The sequence below is a fragment of the Vulpes vulpes genome, chromosome 4 (genome assembly GCF_048418805.1).
Source record: "Vulpes vulpes isolate BD-2025 chromosome 4, VulVul3, whole genome shotgun sequence".
NCBI classification, from domain to species: domain Eukaryota; kingdom Metazoa; phylum Chordata; class Mammalia; order Carnivora; family Canidae; genus Vulpes; species Vulpes vulpes.
In genome coordinates this window covers 22,534,383-22,551,233 of record NC_132783.1, presented here as the reverse complement: position 1 = coordinate 22,551,233, position 16,851 = coordinate 22,534,383, and the positions used below count along the sequence as shown (strand labels likewise).

The window sequence follows — 16,851 nt, the reverse complement described above, 5'->3', positions numbered from 1 at the left end:
AAAGGCAATTCTCTCATTGCAAGACAAATAAGTGCCAGTATTTGATGACAGGTATAGTGAATGCTATTGTGAAAGCCCATTGCCTGGAGAATTGTTGAAGCTATCTAATTGAGGTCCACCCACATATGTCCTTTTCCTGAATAAGAAAAGCAGTTCTGCAGAAAGGAAAATGATGTTGAATTAAGGTGTGGTCAAGAGTCTGGTTTTCCAAACATGAGGTATGTTACAAAGTGGACACTAGTAAGATTAAAGCATTTAAATTCTGTGCTGTTTGTAACCTCTAAACATGAAACATTAGGTTGAGACGGAAAGCAGAACTGGAAGTTCAGTAAAAATATGAAGAGTTAAAAAATCTGGTCCTACTTTTGGGACAAAAGTTTGAAATTCTTTTTAGAAAGCAGTAACTGCTTTAGGAAACACTAAATGCCTCTGCTAAATAACCAGAAATAATGTGGTCATTCCCTGAAAAATATTCACCAGTAGCAACTTTCTTAATAGATCACGGATAATACTTAAATTTCTGTCAGTTGTTTTTATTCGCCAAATTAAAAAGTCCTAAAATTACCACTTATACTTCGTGGCTTATACCACTACTGACTCCTACTAGTACATATATTAGAGTTGAGTGGGAGCCAAGCTACAAGCTTTATTGGCAAAGCTCAACCGGAAAAGCTTTAGCCTATGGCTCCATCTAAACTTGTCCTGCCCTCTTTTCCTATACCTTGAAGTCCACCTTAAGAGGAAGATATTTAAATCAACAGATGTAAGAATTGCAAATGACCTATGAACAGTGGGTATTATATGTAAGTGATGAATCACTAAATTATACTCCTGAAACCAATATTACACTATATGTTAATTAAAATTTAAATAAATGTTTGGAAGAAAAAAAAAAAGCCCTACATGACTTCCACACCATGTTATACAGTGAACCCAAGATTCTAAGAGAGCCTAATGGGCCTGCCCTGGACTCTTGACTCAGTTTTGCTTACCATAGGTAGAGGAATGGAAACATGTTCCGACTGGGCCTATCCGGGTCTGAAATAGAGCCCCAGAAGGGACTGAACCACACGTCTCCAGGAATCTTCTCCCAGTGTCATCAATTGGAGAGAGGAGTCAAGCTTCCATGGGAATTCACACAGAGGTGTGTAATAGTCTCATGTATTAATTGGCTTTTGCACAAACAACCATAGAATAACAATTTTTTCCCGTGTAGTCTGTGGGTTATCTGGAGTGCTTGTCTTCTTCTTTGCCCCTGCAAATCTGCAGGGCACGTGTCTCCTTCTATTATTGAAGGGGCAATGGCTCACCAGGACTCCTAAAGCTTATCTTCAGAACTTTCACACTGACATTTTTGCCCATATTCCACTGATGCAGGTAAGTCTTAAGGCTAAGCCAAACTTCAATGGGGCCAGAAAGTACACTCTTCCCATGGACGTGGGGAGAGGGCTGTGCGAAAATCTGATGAAAGTGATAGAAAGATCAGGATACCTAAATAATGCTACCCTGTAACTCGTTTTCCATCAGATGTCACTAATGCTACAATATTCAAATTAAGGTGAACTTTTAACTTTAGTATTCAGCCTTTCCTATTCGAAATTAACATTGGGATTTCTGGCTACAAAGATATAAAGACATCAGAGGAAGAAAACACAGCACGTGTATTGGCTAGGTAATTTTTCATTTAATTTTCCTGCTTTAGTGCACAAGTAGAATTGCAGGATCAATGGACACACAAACAGCTCTACATTTTTTAAACTTTAGGTGGTCTCTTCTGTCCATGATCAAGAAGCTCATTTGGCTCCTCAGCAAGCACATCAAGAGAAGTGTGTATTCACCTTTCCTAATGGCTCCTACCCTTTTACATCCTTTTAGCAATTGAATGTCCATAACACATTACTTTCCATTTACTGTATTTACAAAACTCCAGGTTTCTTTGGGAGCGTTGTAATTACACTGTCCTCGGATGACTTTAACCAATTAATGGCAGGAACCAAAAGACAGAGGACTGAATCCTGTAAGTTATCTATATCGTTCAAAGAATAAATCAAGTGTGAATTTGTGAATCGTTGTGCAACACTTTCCCAACCAGTCAAAAGAATTGTTCATTAAATAACCTTTTACTCTTTAGGGAATTAATTTTTGGCTAAAGTTGTAAATAATAATATCTTCATCTTTTTATTAAATATGTAAAGCTCTGTTTTAAGTTATTTTTGTACAATGTAACCATGATAAAAACTTGTGTGTTGGAATAACTATGGAATAGAAATGCTGCTAAATTTCAAATTTTATTAGTTACACCTTCTTAGAGCAGATCTTTGTTTTTTATTTATTTTTTATTTATTTTTTACTGGAGTTCAATTTGCCAACATAGAGCATAACACCCAGTCCTCATGCCTTCAAGTGTCCCCCTCAGTGCCCGTCACCTAGTCACCCCATCCCCCCACCCACCTCCCCTTCCACTACCCCTTGTTCATTTCCCAGATTTAGGAGTCTCTAAGAGCAACTCTTTAAAGATCTTTCCATTCTTCATGAATATGGCTTTGAAAGCCAGCAGCATTAACTGATGTTTATTTTTAAAAAATCTCGTTGGGAAATCTACTTAATCTTCATTAGAGTTGACAGTCCTCTTCCAATCTGGCAAAAACATGGTAGCCTTAGCAACAAAACTATCAGAAAAAGCTTAGAGAGGAAAATGTCAAGAGTTGACCCTCTGATTACAAAAGTCAGTTTATGTTACCATTTCACCTATTTTTGTGCTCTTACCATTTGATCTATTTTTATACTAGAGAAACATAATTTTCATTTATTTGTATAAATTCCATTCATCTGTGTTTATCTGCACCATTTTGCTAGGCAAGCTTGTTTGCACAAAGGAACACATGACATCAAAATCTTTATTGTTTTGGCATTTTATCTGTGCTAACAAAAGCCTCTGATTATAGGCACGACCACACATACTCCACTATCCATGCAAGGGAAAGATCTCAAACCTCTTCCAAAACTATCTAGTTATGGACATACCCAGTGGATACCTAGACATGGATCTGAATTTCTTTCTGAACGGCAGTGTCACTGACTCACATGCATTATTACTTAATCCTCACAGCAAATCTAGAGGGGTTATTCCCATTTTACACGTATAAAACCTGAGACTCAGGAAGGCCAGGTAATTTGCTGAACTTCAGACATCCAGGATCTAGCCCCAGGCCTGACCCTAAACCAATATTCTTTCTCATTGTTTTTCAGAAACTCGGCAACAGCGGAAGGTGCCCTGCTCCAGCTGCAGGGACTCAGCCAGAAAGACTGGAATACTACATGACTGTACCTGCAAGTTGGGGAAGGAGAACTCAACACTATTTGAGTATTGAGTTGCATTCATTTTTTAAAAAACACTTTTTCAAAATAAGCTATCATTAAATGTTTATATATACATAGTATTTTTGCTGTATAATAGCAGCATGCATTTTCTTCCATCAATGTTTTCTTCTCTCATTCTTTCACTTGTTTATGTAACTACATGCTGTGTTGGAATTTGGGCTTCTTTACGGGTTGGAACCAGTTCGAGAAAGGGGACACAGCAGGCAATTGAAATGTATGTTATCATCCAAATTATAGGGTTCCCTAGTAAAGCTGGGTAGAGGCTTAGACGTCATGCAAAAACAGGGTTTGCTACTGCATCTCCATAAACAAGCCATGGGATGGCCAGACAACTGCAGTTGTCCTCACTCAAGCCCACTCCAATAGGGGACCAAGAAACTCTTTAAGTACAAAAGCTCTACACAGCTTCTATAGGTCTTAAAAAGGTCTGCTCTACGTTGCTTGGGATGGTGTGAGAAAGTGAAGAGAGCGACCCCAAATCTCTTCTCCAACACCATGTTGTGTCATCAGGATTGGAGTCGAATCCTGAAGAGGGGAATAACACGCATCCCTCCTAATGCTTGCCAGCTTTTTAATTTTTTAAATATATTACATTGTGGATTCCACTGGCATCATGTGAGTTGTTTTAAGTAGCATACTCCCAGGCATTTTTTTTTCAGTTTTATTAATTATGTATGCATTTTCATCTGTAGTCAGAAAGATACCTGTTTTTTTTTCCTAACATGTTTTAACACATATTACCCTGAGCAAAGATTGTAAAGTCCATGCTGAATACTTAAAAACATGTATTTGTAAAAAAGTCATGAAGGCGGTGTACGCATGATGGAAGGCTGAGAAACAATGTCATAACCCTTTGTACTCAGGCATCAGAAGGGGACCAGGCAGCTGTCCCTCTCAGCCGAGTGGTGCATGCTCACAGTGCTGCTGTGCTCACACAGACCCCATGTCTGCTTCTCCCTACACAGAGTCCTTCTGGGACTTCTTGAAGGGCATTTTGCTTTTTGCCCATAAAAGACTAGCACCATGAGTCAGATAGTACTAAGCTGAAAGTTCACTCTCTAATTCTATTTCTTATCACTAATTATGCCCAGTCATGTTGTCCAAAATAGCTCACCAGATTTTATGAAATGAGTACAGAGAACTATATCAATATGAAAATGTCCCAAATTTGAACAATATGAAACTGATTTTTGTTACTCAACTTCCCCACAAACTAAATCCCCTTGCAAGGAAAAGCTCATGGAGCTTTTATTTAAAGTCCAAATGCTCTCACTCTCCATTTTATACAATTGGCTCAGTGTAAGCCAGAGGCTTTTACTTAGAGCCGAGGTTCCTATAGCTGCAGCTGTGTCCTGGGATTTCACAGGAATGAGTATAGCTTCTTCAGCCTCTTCAAAGTTGCTTCAAATCTCTAATTAGTTCTAGTCTCCAAGGGGTCAGCAGTCACAAAAGAAACTGTCCACTATAGAAGTTGTCACAAACAAAACTGTGGTACCCCAATTAAGTGACTATGTAATGTCATCTGATACTGCTATCGGAGCACAGCAGATAACTTAGTAGCACCTATGCTGGAGACAGCGAGGACCTGGTCTAGGTCCGGTGGCAAGCCAGCCAGCTGCACCAGCACTGAATCCATGGCCTGTGAATCTGTATGACTGAGCAGAAAGTGCCCATCAATAGTTGTGCTTCCCCATGTTTAATATAGGTATTCCTTTGCTTTTGCTGTTGTTTTGTTTTGGTGATGTGTGCAGTGGTCTCCCATATATATTACCTACTTTCTCTCAGAGAGTGACATTTGAGACATTATTGCCTTCTTCAAAAATGTAGATAGGTATTCTGGTTTCTTCATTTCCTTGTGTCTTGTGTCTCATGTTTTGGCTACTTTGGTACAAGATTGTGAGACCACAAGTCTAGAGAGAATTTCTCCTCCCACATTCTCCCAAGTCTGTTCTCTCTAGGACAGGGAAGTACACTCTCCTCTTAAAATGCATGAGGAATGGGATAAAGAACATCACCCTACTCCCTTAGTGCTATGTTTTACTAGTATATGAAGTTTTATTTTTTCTGAAAATGATAATTGTCATCTCTCTTCCATAGATGTTTCATTCCTACCTAGGCAGGTTGAGTTGGGCCAGGCAAAGCAGTAGTTGGACAGAATCAAGATTCTAAGAAAATAAAATACTGTGATCACAGTAAGAGGCAATGAGTCAAGATTAGTCTTTTGTCAAGAAGTAAAAGAAGGATAACAAAGTTTAGCAAAACTTTAAAGAGGATCTAGATATCACAGATTAAAGTAGTCAAAAGTTAGTATTCCAAAGAGTTGCACATTGAAAAGATAGAACCCAAGCACAAAACAAAAATATTCCAAAAAACTTAAATTCAGGACAGAAACTTTTTTTTAGAAGCTTTTTAAAAATTTTTATTTATTTATGAGAGAGAGAGAGAGAGAGAGAGAGAGAGGCAGACACAGGCAGAGGGAGAAGCAGGCTCCGTGCACTGGGAGCCCGACTTGGGACTCGATCCCAGGTCTCCAGGATCATGCCCAGGGCCAATGGCAGGCGCTAAACCGCTGCACCACCCAGGGATCCCCAGGACAGGAACTTTTCTAGTCTCTTATTCCTTCCTGCCTCCATAGGATTGGACTACTGGTGTGAGGAGAGAGATTGCAGATGGGAAGGAAGTGGTGCCAAGAGCTGCAGCTGCAAAAAGTCGAGTTGGTTTTGTTTCTTCTAACTTTTAAACTTAAATTTAATACATACACATGTTTTAAAAATCAAGCAGTAGAGAATGATACCAAGAGAAATGTAAATTCTCAGCCTGAACTTGTTCCCCGACTTATTTCCAGCTCCCTGTTTTTAAGTACTTTCTGTTCTCCTGGTGGTTATCACAGTACCCCTGAAATATGTGTTAATACTTGATTTCTCCTTTTATCTTGTTTATCAACCTTAGATAGCCTCTATTGGAAGATGAGAAACTTATTTCTTTGATCCATCCATGTCTACATTTTTCCAGTTACATTGCTTTGATATTTCTGGTGATTATCATTTTAAAGAGTATATTTAAACTCTATTTTGTTACATCAATTTTACACGGTATATAATTGATTTCTTGCTATATAAATAAATAGGTGAGAAAAATCTGTGACATTATCTTCCATATCTCTCTGCTGCTTTAATATTCAGACTTCCAGTATTTCATATTATCAGTGTTAATATTAGTCAGATTCTCTTTTACACTTGTTGTCTTCCAAGCTTTGTTTGTATGTTGATTCTACCAATTAAAATAGCTTTTCTGTTATTCCAATGATTAATTTTCTCCTTACTGAAGGACTAAATAGGTCTAGTTATTGAGGAAAAAAAAAGGGTAACCTTAGGTCAGGAAAACTGAAAGATGAATGTTCCAAGTGTCAAGGTCAAATAGGATTCCTTGAACTCAATCTTCAAGACTTTCTATTCAATTTGGTCGATGATACCTTTAATATACAAGAAATATTTATCTGCCTTTGTTCTTATTTTGTAGCCACCTCTTTTTTGGCTTCTTGACTCTAAAGATGTTTGTTGGTTTTGTTTTCTTAATTTTTTTTTCCGTTCTCTTGTTTTTCTCAGGAGTCTACTGTTATAATATCTGTTCCACTTGCACCTTTTTTTTTTTTTTTTTTGGTTTATTCTAAATTTTCTGGGTCTTTTTCCCAAATATGCGAGTGATGAAAAAGGTTCATCAGCGCTGGTAGCATGATTTTCCACTGTGGTATTAGACCTTTTTCTTGAATGAAAAATGGATGGCAGGGTCTTTGTACATATAAGCTAGTAGTACTGTTTTAGGGTACATTTCGGTATTTTGTTCATCATGTATTTTTTGAAAATTGACTTCTAAAAATATTACATTAAAATATCATATCTTCTTTACTTAGTTTTTTGGTGCATCTCAAATTTTGTGTGCCTGGTTTCACTCACTGCATTATCTCTATCTGCTTTGGGACAAGGACCTGGAAGGTTAAAAGTAATTTCCAGATATGGTCAGTAGAGGGCAGCAAAGGGTAGTGGCGTGAACACTCAACTGCCAAGGCCTGGGCTTCCCTTTTTTCCCTCTTTATAGAGATCAATTAGTGGTAGTAGAAAATCCAGAGTGCCAGAATCAGGATAGAAATTACTCATAATACTTGATCCAGGTATCAAGCTTAGAAGGCAGTGGAAATGTTTAGCCACAAATTCATAGCCTGGTATCTATCAAAGAGATGTGAACCACTGGACATTAGGAGGGGAATCATTAGACTTTCACAGTCCTGACTCTTACTCCCAGCCTGTCTAAAACCTAAGATCTGGTTCTGTAAAGTATCAGGAGTCTCCTACCCACATTGAGAGCTGATGCAAATTTCCTGTCATTATCTGATACGTCATTTGCAAATATCTTTTCCCACTCTGTAGGTTGTCTTTTAGTTTTGTTGACTGTATCCTTTGCTGTGCAAAAGCTTCTTATCTTGATGAAGTCCCAACAGTTCATTTCTGCTTTTGTTTCTTTTGCCTTCGTGGATGTATCTTGCAAGAAGCCACTGTGGCCGAGTTCAAAAAGGGTGTTGCCTGTGTTCTCCTCTAGGATTTTGATGGAATCTTGTCTCACATTTAGATCTTTCATTCATTTTGAGTTTATCTTTGTGTATGGTACAAGAGATTGGTCTAGTTTCATTCTTCTGCTTGTGGATGTCCAATTTTCCCAGCACCATTAATTGAAGAGACTGTCTTTCTTCCAGTGGATAGTCTTTCCTCCTTTATCGAATATTAGTTGAACATAAAGTTGAGGGTCCACTTCTAGATTCTCTATTCTGTTCCATTGATCTATGTGTCTGTTTTTGTGCCAGTACCACACTGTCTTGATGACCACAGCTTTGTAGTACAACCTGAGAATTCTCACAGAGGAAGAGATAGACATGGCCAACAAGCACATGAGAAAATGCTCTGCATCACTCGCCATCAGGGAAATACAATCAAAACCACAGTGAGATACCACCTCACACCAGTGAGAATGGGGAAAATTAACAAGGCAGGAAACCACAAATGTTGGAGAGGATGAGGAGAAAGGGGAACCCTCTTACACTGTTGGTGGGAATGTGAAATGGTGAAGCCACTCTGGAAAACTGTGTGGAGGTTCCTCAAAGAGTTAAAAATAGACCTGCCCTACGACCCAGCAATTGCGCTGCTGGGATTTACCTCAAAGATGCAGATGGAATGAAATGCCGGGACACCTGCACCCCGATGTTTCTAGCAGCAATGTCCACAATAGCCAAACTGTGGAAGGAGCCTCGGTGTCCATCGAAAGATGAATGGATAAAGAAGATGTGGTTTATATATACAATGGAATACTACTCAGCCATTAGAAATGACAGATACCCACCATTTGCTTCGACGTGGATGGAACTGGAGGGTATTATGCTGAGTGAAATAAGTCAATTGGAGAAGGACAAACATTGTATGGTCTCATTCATTTGGGGAATATAAATAACAGTGAAAGGGACTAGGATGGAACGGAGTAGAAATGGGTAGGAAATATCAGAAAGGGAGGCAGAACATGAAGACTCCTAACCCTGGGAAATGAATAGGGGTGGTGGAAGGGGAGGTGGTCGGGGGGTAGGGGTGACTTGGTGGTGGGCACTGAGGGGGGCACTTGACAGGATGAGCACTGGGTGTTATTCTGTATGTTGGCAAATTGAACACCAATAAAAATAAATTTATTTAAAAAAAGAAATGAAAGAGGAGAAATAACAAACAATACCACAAAAATATAAAGGATTTTAAGAGAATATTATGAAAAAATTATATGCAAAGTCATTGGGCAACCTAGAAGAAATGGATAAATTCCTAGAAACATATAACGTCTCAATGCTGAGTTGGGAAAAAATACAAAATTTGAAAGACTGATTATCAGCAGTGAAATCAAATCAGTAATAAAAAAACTCCCAAGAAAACAAAAGTACAGGACCAGATGGCTTCATAGGTAAATTTCAGCAAACATGTAGGGACGCCTGGGTGGTTCAACAGTTGATCATCTGCCTTTAGGTTGTGATCCTAGAGTCCTGGGATTGAGGCCTACATCGGGCTCCTTGAGTAGATCTTGATTCTCCTTCTGCCTCTGTCTCTGCCTCTGTCTTTTTCTGTCATGGATAAATAAATAAAATACTTAAAATTTTTTTTTACCAAACATATAAAGAAGAGTTAACACCTACTTTTCTCAAACTACTTCAAAAAACAAAGAATGAAAGCTTCTATGTATTCTGTGAAGGCAGCATTACCCTGATATCAAAACCAGATGAAGACACTACAGAGAGAGAGAGAGAGAAAGAGAGAGAGAGAGAGAGAGAGAGAGAACTACAGGCCAATATCTCTGATTAACATACATGCAAAAATCCTCAACAAAGTATTAGCCAACCAAATCCACCAATACATTTAAAAAGTCATTTACCATGATCAAGTGGGATTTATTCTTAGTATGCAAATGTGATTCAATATTCACAAATCCATTAACATAATACATCTCATCAACAAGAGAAGGGTAAAAACGATGATCATTTTAATAGGTGCAGAAAAGCATTTAAAAGTACAACATCCATTCATGATACAAACTCAACAAAGTAGGTTTAGAGGGAACATACCTCAACAGAATGAAGACCATATGTGAAAAAACTACAGCTAATGTCATACTCAATGGTGAAAAAGTGAGAGCTTTTCCCCAAGGTCAAGAACAAAACAAGGATTTCCACTCTCACTACTTTTATTTAGCATAGTACTGGAAGTCCTAGCCCCAGCAATCAGACAAGAAAAAGCAATAAATGGCATCCAAATGGGTAAGGAAGATGTAAAACTTTCACTATTTGCAGGTGCCATGATACTATATGTAGAAAACCCTCAGGATTCTACCAGAAACGGACTAGAACTGATAAATGAGTTCAGGAAAGTCACAGGATACAAACCAATATACAGAAATCCACTGCATTTCTATACACTAATAATGAAGAGCAAAAAAAGAAATTAAGAAACAGTCCCATTAACAATTGTACCAAAAATAATAAGATACCTAGAAATAAGCTTAAACAAGGAAGTGAAAGACCTATATATATATATACACACTGAAAAACTATAAAACATTGGTGAAAAAAATTGAAGACAACACAAATGGAAAAATATTCCATGCTTATTGATGAGAGAACAAGTATTAATAAAATGTTCCATACTCAAAATGATCTACAGATTTGATGGAATCCCTATCAAAGTACTAATAGTATTTTTCGCAGAACTAAAACAAGTAATTCGTAAGGATGTATGGAACCACAAAAGACCCCAAATAGCCAAAGCAATCTTGAAAAAGAAAAAAACTGGAGGTATCACAGTCCCAGATTACAAGATATATTACAAAGCTGTAATAATCAAAACAGTATGGTATTGACAAAAATGGACAATAGATCAATAATACGGTATTATGGGCGTAAAGATCACCTTACAGTATCTCTTCTATTTGATATTTAGGGTGAAAACATAGGTGTTCGGTGAAATAGATGAAAACAGACCCGGGCAGCCCAGGTGGCTCAGTGGTTTAGCGCTGCCTTCAGCCCAGGGCATGATCCTGGAGACCCAGGATGGAGTCCCATGTCGGGCTCCCTGCATGGAGCCTGCTTCTCCCTCTGCCTGTGTCTCTGCCTCTCTCTCTCTCTCTCTCATTCTGTGTCTCTCATGAATAAATACATAAATAAAGTCTTTAAAAAAGAAAACAGACCCCATCATTATTATTCTCTTTAGAGCTCATTCATCAAATTAAAATAAATCACAATGGTATTATGGAAGAAATTAAGCTTTATTACTGCAAAGGTAACTGTGACATGGTAAAAGAAAGCTCCCTTTAGCTTTCTCAGGCAAACTTTTCTCTCCTTTGCTTTACTACAAGGAGAAGATGCTATCAAAAACTGTATCTTTCTCAATTAATTCCTTAAAACCAGTGACTCACCATCCTGGTTACGTGTAAGAATCACTCAAAGAGCTTTTTCCATATCTGATGAATCAGAAGCTCTGGGGGAGGCAGTTTCAGAATGAGTGCCTGAAAAGCCTCCCAAGTGAGTCTGATGCATATCAGAATTGATCAACAGGACGAGATTCTAAAAGGAGAGAAGTTTTCCTGGCCTCTAAATCTCTAACCTCTCTGAAGGGAGACGCAGAGAATGGGACATATTCTGAGAATTGGGGAAGGTGCAGAGAGAAGTCTGCCTATATTTTTTTACCTGAAATAGATTATTTTTTACCTGAAATAGATTTTGACAGGTGCTTGATGGGAGGCCAGAAAGTGTTGCCCAATGAGCCTCCATGGTTCTGAATACAGTCAAGCATGGCCAGACTAGCACTTGTCCTTTAAAAGTGGTGAGAAGGGGCGCCTGGTGGCTTACTTGGTTAAGTTTCTGACTCTTGATTTCCGCTCAGGGTTATGATCTCAGGATCATGAGACAGAGCCCCAGGTCAGACTCCATACTCAGCACCATTTGTGCTTCTTTCTCTCTCTCTCTCTCTCTCTCTCTCTCTCTCTCTCTCTCTCTCTCTCTCTCTTTCTTTCTCTGCCCCCCCTCTTGTGCCCATGCACTGTCTCTTTCTCTCTCTCTCTCTCTCAAATACATAAAATAGTTATTCTGTATGTTGGTAAATTGAACACCAATAAAAAATCAACTTATTTTAAAAAATAAATAATAAAAAATTAATAAAAGTGGTTTGAAGCCTGGAGGCCACTATCTACATGCCACTTCTGTGTTAGTTTGGTTTTAAGATGAGAAGCCTTAATAAAGTCTAAAAGGACTACCAGGACTTGTGCTCTCACCTCTACCTAATTTACAGGCCGATTTCACTCTCCTGTACCTTCTGCCTGTGTCTCCAATCCAGCAAAGTCTTCCATGTTTCTGAAACATCAGTTAGTCACATTCTGTCCCTTCAACTGACAAATGTATCTTCCCTCCCTTCCCCTTTTCTTCCTCTTTCTCTCTTCTGTGTAGTCCCAAGTCATTCTTTAAAAGTCATTTCAAATGAGCTCGTCAAAGAAGTCTTCCTCTCCATAATTGAAATCAGGTGTCAAGTCCCTCTCTAAATTTCTCATCTCACTCTTTAATTTTCCTCTGCAGTACTTCCCAGAGGCTGTGTTAGGCAGTTCTTGATGGCATTCTCTGTTTAATATCTGTCTTCCCCCCTCCTCACTTAAATCCTGGTTTTGTGAGACTTGGGCCTGGCTCCCTGTTGCCCAGACCTATCAAGTGCCTTTCTCCTAGTACAGGTTCAAACACTATCCGTTGAATGAATAAAGTAAATAAGACAAAGACTATTTTATGTCATGCCTTTTCCCCTGTCCATCCCTGCCAGAAAACTATTTCATTCACTTGTTCAATACAGAATTTTTTGATTCCTCTGATGCGTCAATGTTTGTGAGAATTTAATGATAAATCAGACATAGACTCCTTCCTTGAGGTCCCTAGAGTCTAGTGGGGCATAAAAGATAGGTTTTCACATGCCTGTTACAGGAGCCTGTAAGAGAAACCACAAACTTTTTCTGTAGGATCAAATTTCAGTCCTCCACAGTTGTCAAAGAAAGACACTGTCCATGTGGGAAGAGTGGGGGTGGGGGGGTCCTCACAGGAAGCTGCGTGAACTCCTGAGTCAGCTGGATTTGAATCCTTCATGTTACGTCACGGCTGCTTGGATTCAGAGCCCAACCTGTATGCGCAGGAGCCTCGTCATCTGTAAAATCATCAGTTTCCTAGTGGAAAGGGAACACTGTCTTCATGTAACATGTTTTTAACAGGCTCCTGTAGGTGCTTGGACACTGAAGGAGATGTCCAGGTGGCAAATCAATGGTTAGTATCACTAACCATTTGGGAAATGCAAGTGAAATCCACAGTGAGATATCACACTACACAGCTATCAGAATAGCTAAAATAAAAAATGCCAACACCAAAAGCTCGTGTGGATGAGGGGAAACTGAATGACTCATACAGTACTGGGGGGAATGTGAAATGGCACAGCCATTCTGGAAACCAGTTGGACAGTTCCTAAGAAAAAACTATAAAAACAACAACAACAACAACAACAACAACAACAACAACAACAACATCAACAAAATAGCTAGCATATGACCTGGCTCTTCCCGTCCTGGGCATTTAGCCCAGAGAAGTGAAGACTTCACACTGACACAAAAACCTGTACACAGATGTTTATAGTAGCTTTATTAGTGACAGCCAAAACCTGCAGACACTTCGAACTCCATCAGGTAGTTACGCAAACTGTGATACATCCATATCATGATGTACTACTAAGGGACACCAAGAAATGAACTGTGAATCCTTGCAGCCATCTAGATGAATCTCCAGTTACACCAAATGGGAAAAAGCAAATCCCCAAATGTCATAAACTATGTGATCCCATCTGTATGACATTCTTGACATGGCAACCTTTTACACATGGAGAACAGATTTTGTGATTGCCCGGGATTAAGGAGGTGGTGGAGGGGGAAAGAAATTTGTGTGGTTGTAAATGGGGAATAGGAAGGACCCTTGTGGTGATGGAAGTGTCTCTGGAAGACTCCATCTGTAAAAAAAACTGATGTCATCTCCCTGTGTTATTTCTTATAGCTGCAAACGAATCTACAGTTATCTCAAAATAAAATGATTACTTTTAAAAAATCAAAACTTGGAGGCCAAGAAAAGGAAACCAGTATGTCAGTTTGGCAGTTACAGCATGAGCTTTGAATCTGTGACATCATAATGGCAGTGACCGCGGACCGCTGCGGAATCTTGAGGCTTCAAGCAGTTGACAGTACTCTGCCAAGTGCTGTAGACTCCCTTGATTTCCCGTCCCACGAATTGAAGAGAAAAGGATGTTCCCGTCAATCAGAAAGCATGCTGAGCTCACAGGTGGTCATTCAAGGCTTCAGCGCATGAGGTAGTCTTCTGATACACTATTTCTGATCATCCAAACAGACCGGCAATAACAGGAACTGTTGTTTTCTTTTGTTTCCTCTAATACATAGAAACTAAGTAGTCACTTCAGCACCAGCTTCCTGAAAAGCTGCTCCTGTTCTTAAGATTCAGTGCTGCTGAGCAGAAGGGAGCAGGCTTTATACATCCTTGGGGGAGGCGGAGACACTTTCTTGGCTCCACGAGAGAGCCAACTCTCTCTCTCCATGAGACAGAATTTTCAGTGGGTCTATGAAAATACCTGTCCTAGTTATGAAAGAATTTTTACATTCTGTTCAATTGTGTTGTTTTAGTACCTATTTTGACCAGGAATTCCTGTCAGAGCTCAGCCAAGTAATAGCTAAACTCTTGTGTGCAGAAACTTTCTGAGGTTTCCAATATTTTTGCTGATCTTTGAGAATTTTTACCCCAATTTTGAATATTGAATTAGATAAGATGGGGGTCAACTTCCAGGATCTTCAGTTATCTTCATTTTATCTTAACATAAAAGCAATTTGTAATTGATTCTTCACACGTTGTTTTATTTTATATTAGGCCACAAGTTGTCCTGTTTATTGTTGTTGTTCATTCACCTTCTTGTAATGTGCTCTACCTTTGGCTTCTTGGCTTTTGCCTACCTAATGGCTCACAATGAGCTTTGCTGCTTTCTCCACCACACCTCTAAGTATTGGCAGGCCCAAGGGCTTTGTCCTTGAAACTGTCCTCCCTCTGCATCAGTTTCCCAAGTGACCTCACCACTTTCTATAGCTTTCGGTAACTCAGGAATCCCTGATTCTGAGCTCTGGAGCTCTGCTTTGGGGGTTGAGACTACATTTTAGTGTTGTGTGAACCTTGAAACTTGGCATTAAACTATATTGTGTATTTGACCAGTAACTAGCTGCTCTGTGTTTGATGTGTTGTAGGAAGAGCTCGTCTGTGGAGGTGGACACCCACAGCGAAAGCACTACATCATCTGAGGGTGCCACTCGTACCCTGCTCATCCATGGTCCCGTTGAGCTCAAGAAAGGCTGGAGGAGGAAGAAGTGGCAGCTTTTCTTGTACAGCGATTTATTACTGATGTCTAATACCAAGTAGGTGTACCATGTTTGGTGCTCTTGTGATTCTCCAAAAAATTGCATTCCCATTAACCCTTACTATACGAAAACATTACATTTTTTCCCTTTTGTGTTTGCCAATGCTTGAATCCTTCATTCCATGAGTACTTCTGGAGGTCTTGTTTTGTGTCATGTCCCTGCAGCAAATACAATTGCCAATGTGACAGGCCAATGTCTCTCCTGCCTGGGACTTACAAATGGCAAAATAAGAGGGGGAATGATAATGATTAGTGCTGCTGATAGAAGGTGGATAGGGGGCTGTGCGGAGAGGGTGGGAACGTGTTAGAGAGGAATAGTCTAGGAGGGCTTCTCTGAGGTGGAGCATTAAAACCAAATCTATGAGAAGAGAAGCAGCCACATTCCCAGACAATGTGCCTGAGCCGTCGAGGCTGAGGGACTTGCAGGCCTACGTGGGTACAATCTGACCCCTCAGAGAGAGGGGCTCAGGGAAGCCTGATTTGACTAGAGCCCAGAGCATAGGCCATGCTATCAGATATGATACTATGCTCAGGGGTCTAGTCACACAGGGTCTTCACAGGCCATGGTAAAAAAGTGGAAATATTTTGCCAAAGGATTTTTAACTAGGGGACTGACCAAATCTGATTTATATTTCTAGCAAATTTTTCTGACTGTTGCTAGATAATAGATGGATGGGTAAGCAAGAGTGGAAGCAGGGAGAGTAGTTAGGGGAGGCCATAGTCCTGATGGATGGTATCAGGGCTCTATCTTAGCAGTTTAGTAAAAAGGAAAGATGGAGCAGGTTAACCCGGGTGGCTCAGGGGTTTATCTTTGCCTTTAGCTCAGGGCGTGATCCTGGAGACCCAGGATTGAGTCCCACATCAGGCTCTCTGCAGGGAGCCTGCTTCTCTCTCTGCCTGTGTCTCTACTTCTCTCTCTACTCTCTGTGTTTCTCATGAATAAATACATAAATCTTTAAAAAAAAAAACATGGAGCAGATAGATGGAATCTAGGAGAAAGAATCGACTGTGTGCACTTTCCTCTCAACCCTGAACACAAATGCATCGAATATCCAGTCTAGAACATGATGATTGCTCAATAAACGTCTGGGAGCAGTTCATGGAAGGTCACCTGTTTACTTACTCCATCTCTGTTTGCATTATTCACAAAACATGGAAGACAAAGAACACTCCCACAAACAAAATATCAAGAAGCTATGGTCTTGCGAAAAAACTAACTCCCTCTTTTTTTTACTGCTTTCACCCTAGATCCCAGTTATGCCATGTCATAGGTAAGACATGCTAGTAATAATTTGGCAAAATGCTATACTCATCTGAGTTACATTAATAGTAATTTATCAGGGGCTTACTACATGTCAGATACTATGCTAAAAAACTTTATGTACCTAATTTTGTCCAACCTTACAACGAC

At 39.6% G+C, this 16,851-nt stretch overlaps 1 protein-coding gene across 1 annotated transcript in view; it reads left to right on the top strand.

Moving 5' to 3' along the window:
- The first annotated feature begins 2,654 nt into the window (after window positions 1–2,654).
- Window positions 2,655–16,851, top strand: part of LOC140598717 (rho GTPase-activating protein 20-like) — a 41,999-nt gene continuing 27,802 nt past the window's right edge. Inside the window, exons 1-4 of the mRNA XM_072757243.1 lie at window positions 2,655–3,169; window positions 3,250–3,364; window positions 14,024–14,333; window positions 15,271–15,438. Coding sequence (XP_072613344.1) covers window positions 14,269–14,333; window positions 15,271–15,438 — 233 coding nt within the window. The 5' untranslated portion in view covers window positions 2,655–3,169; window positions 3,250–3,364; window positions 14,024–14,268. The remainder of the gene's footprint in view (window positions 3,170–3,249; window positions 3,365–14,023; window positions 14,334–15,270; window positions 15,439–16,851) is intronic.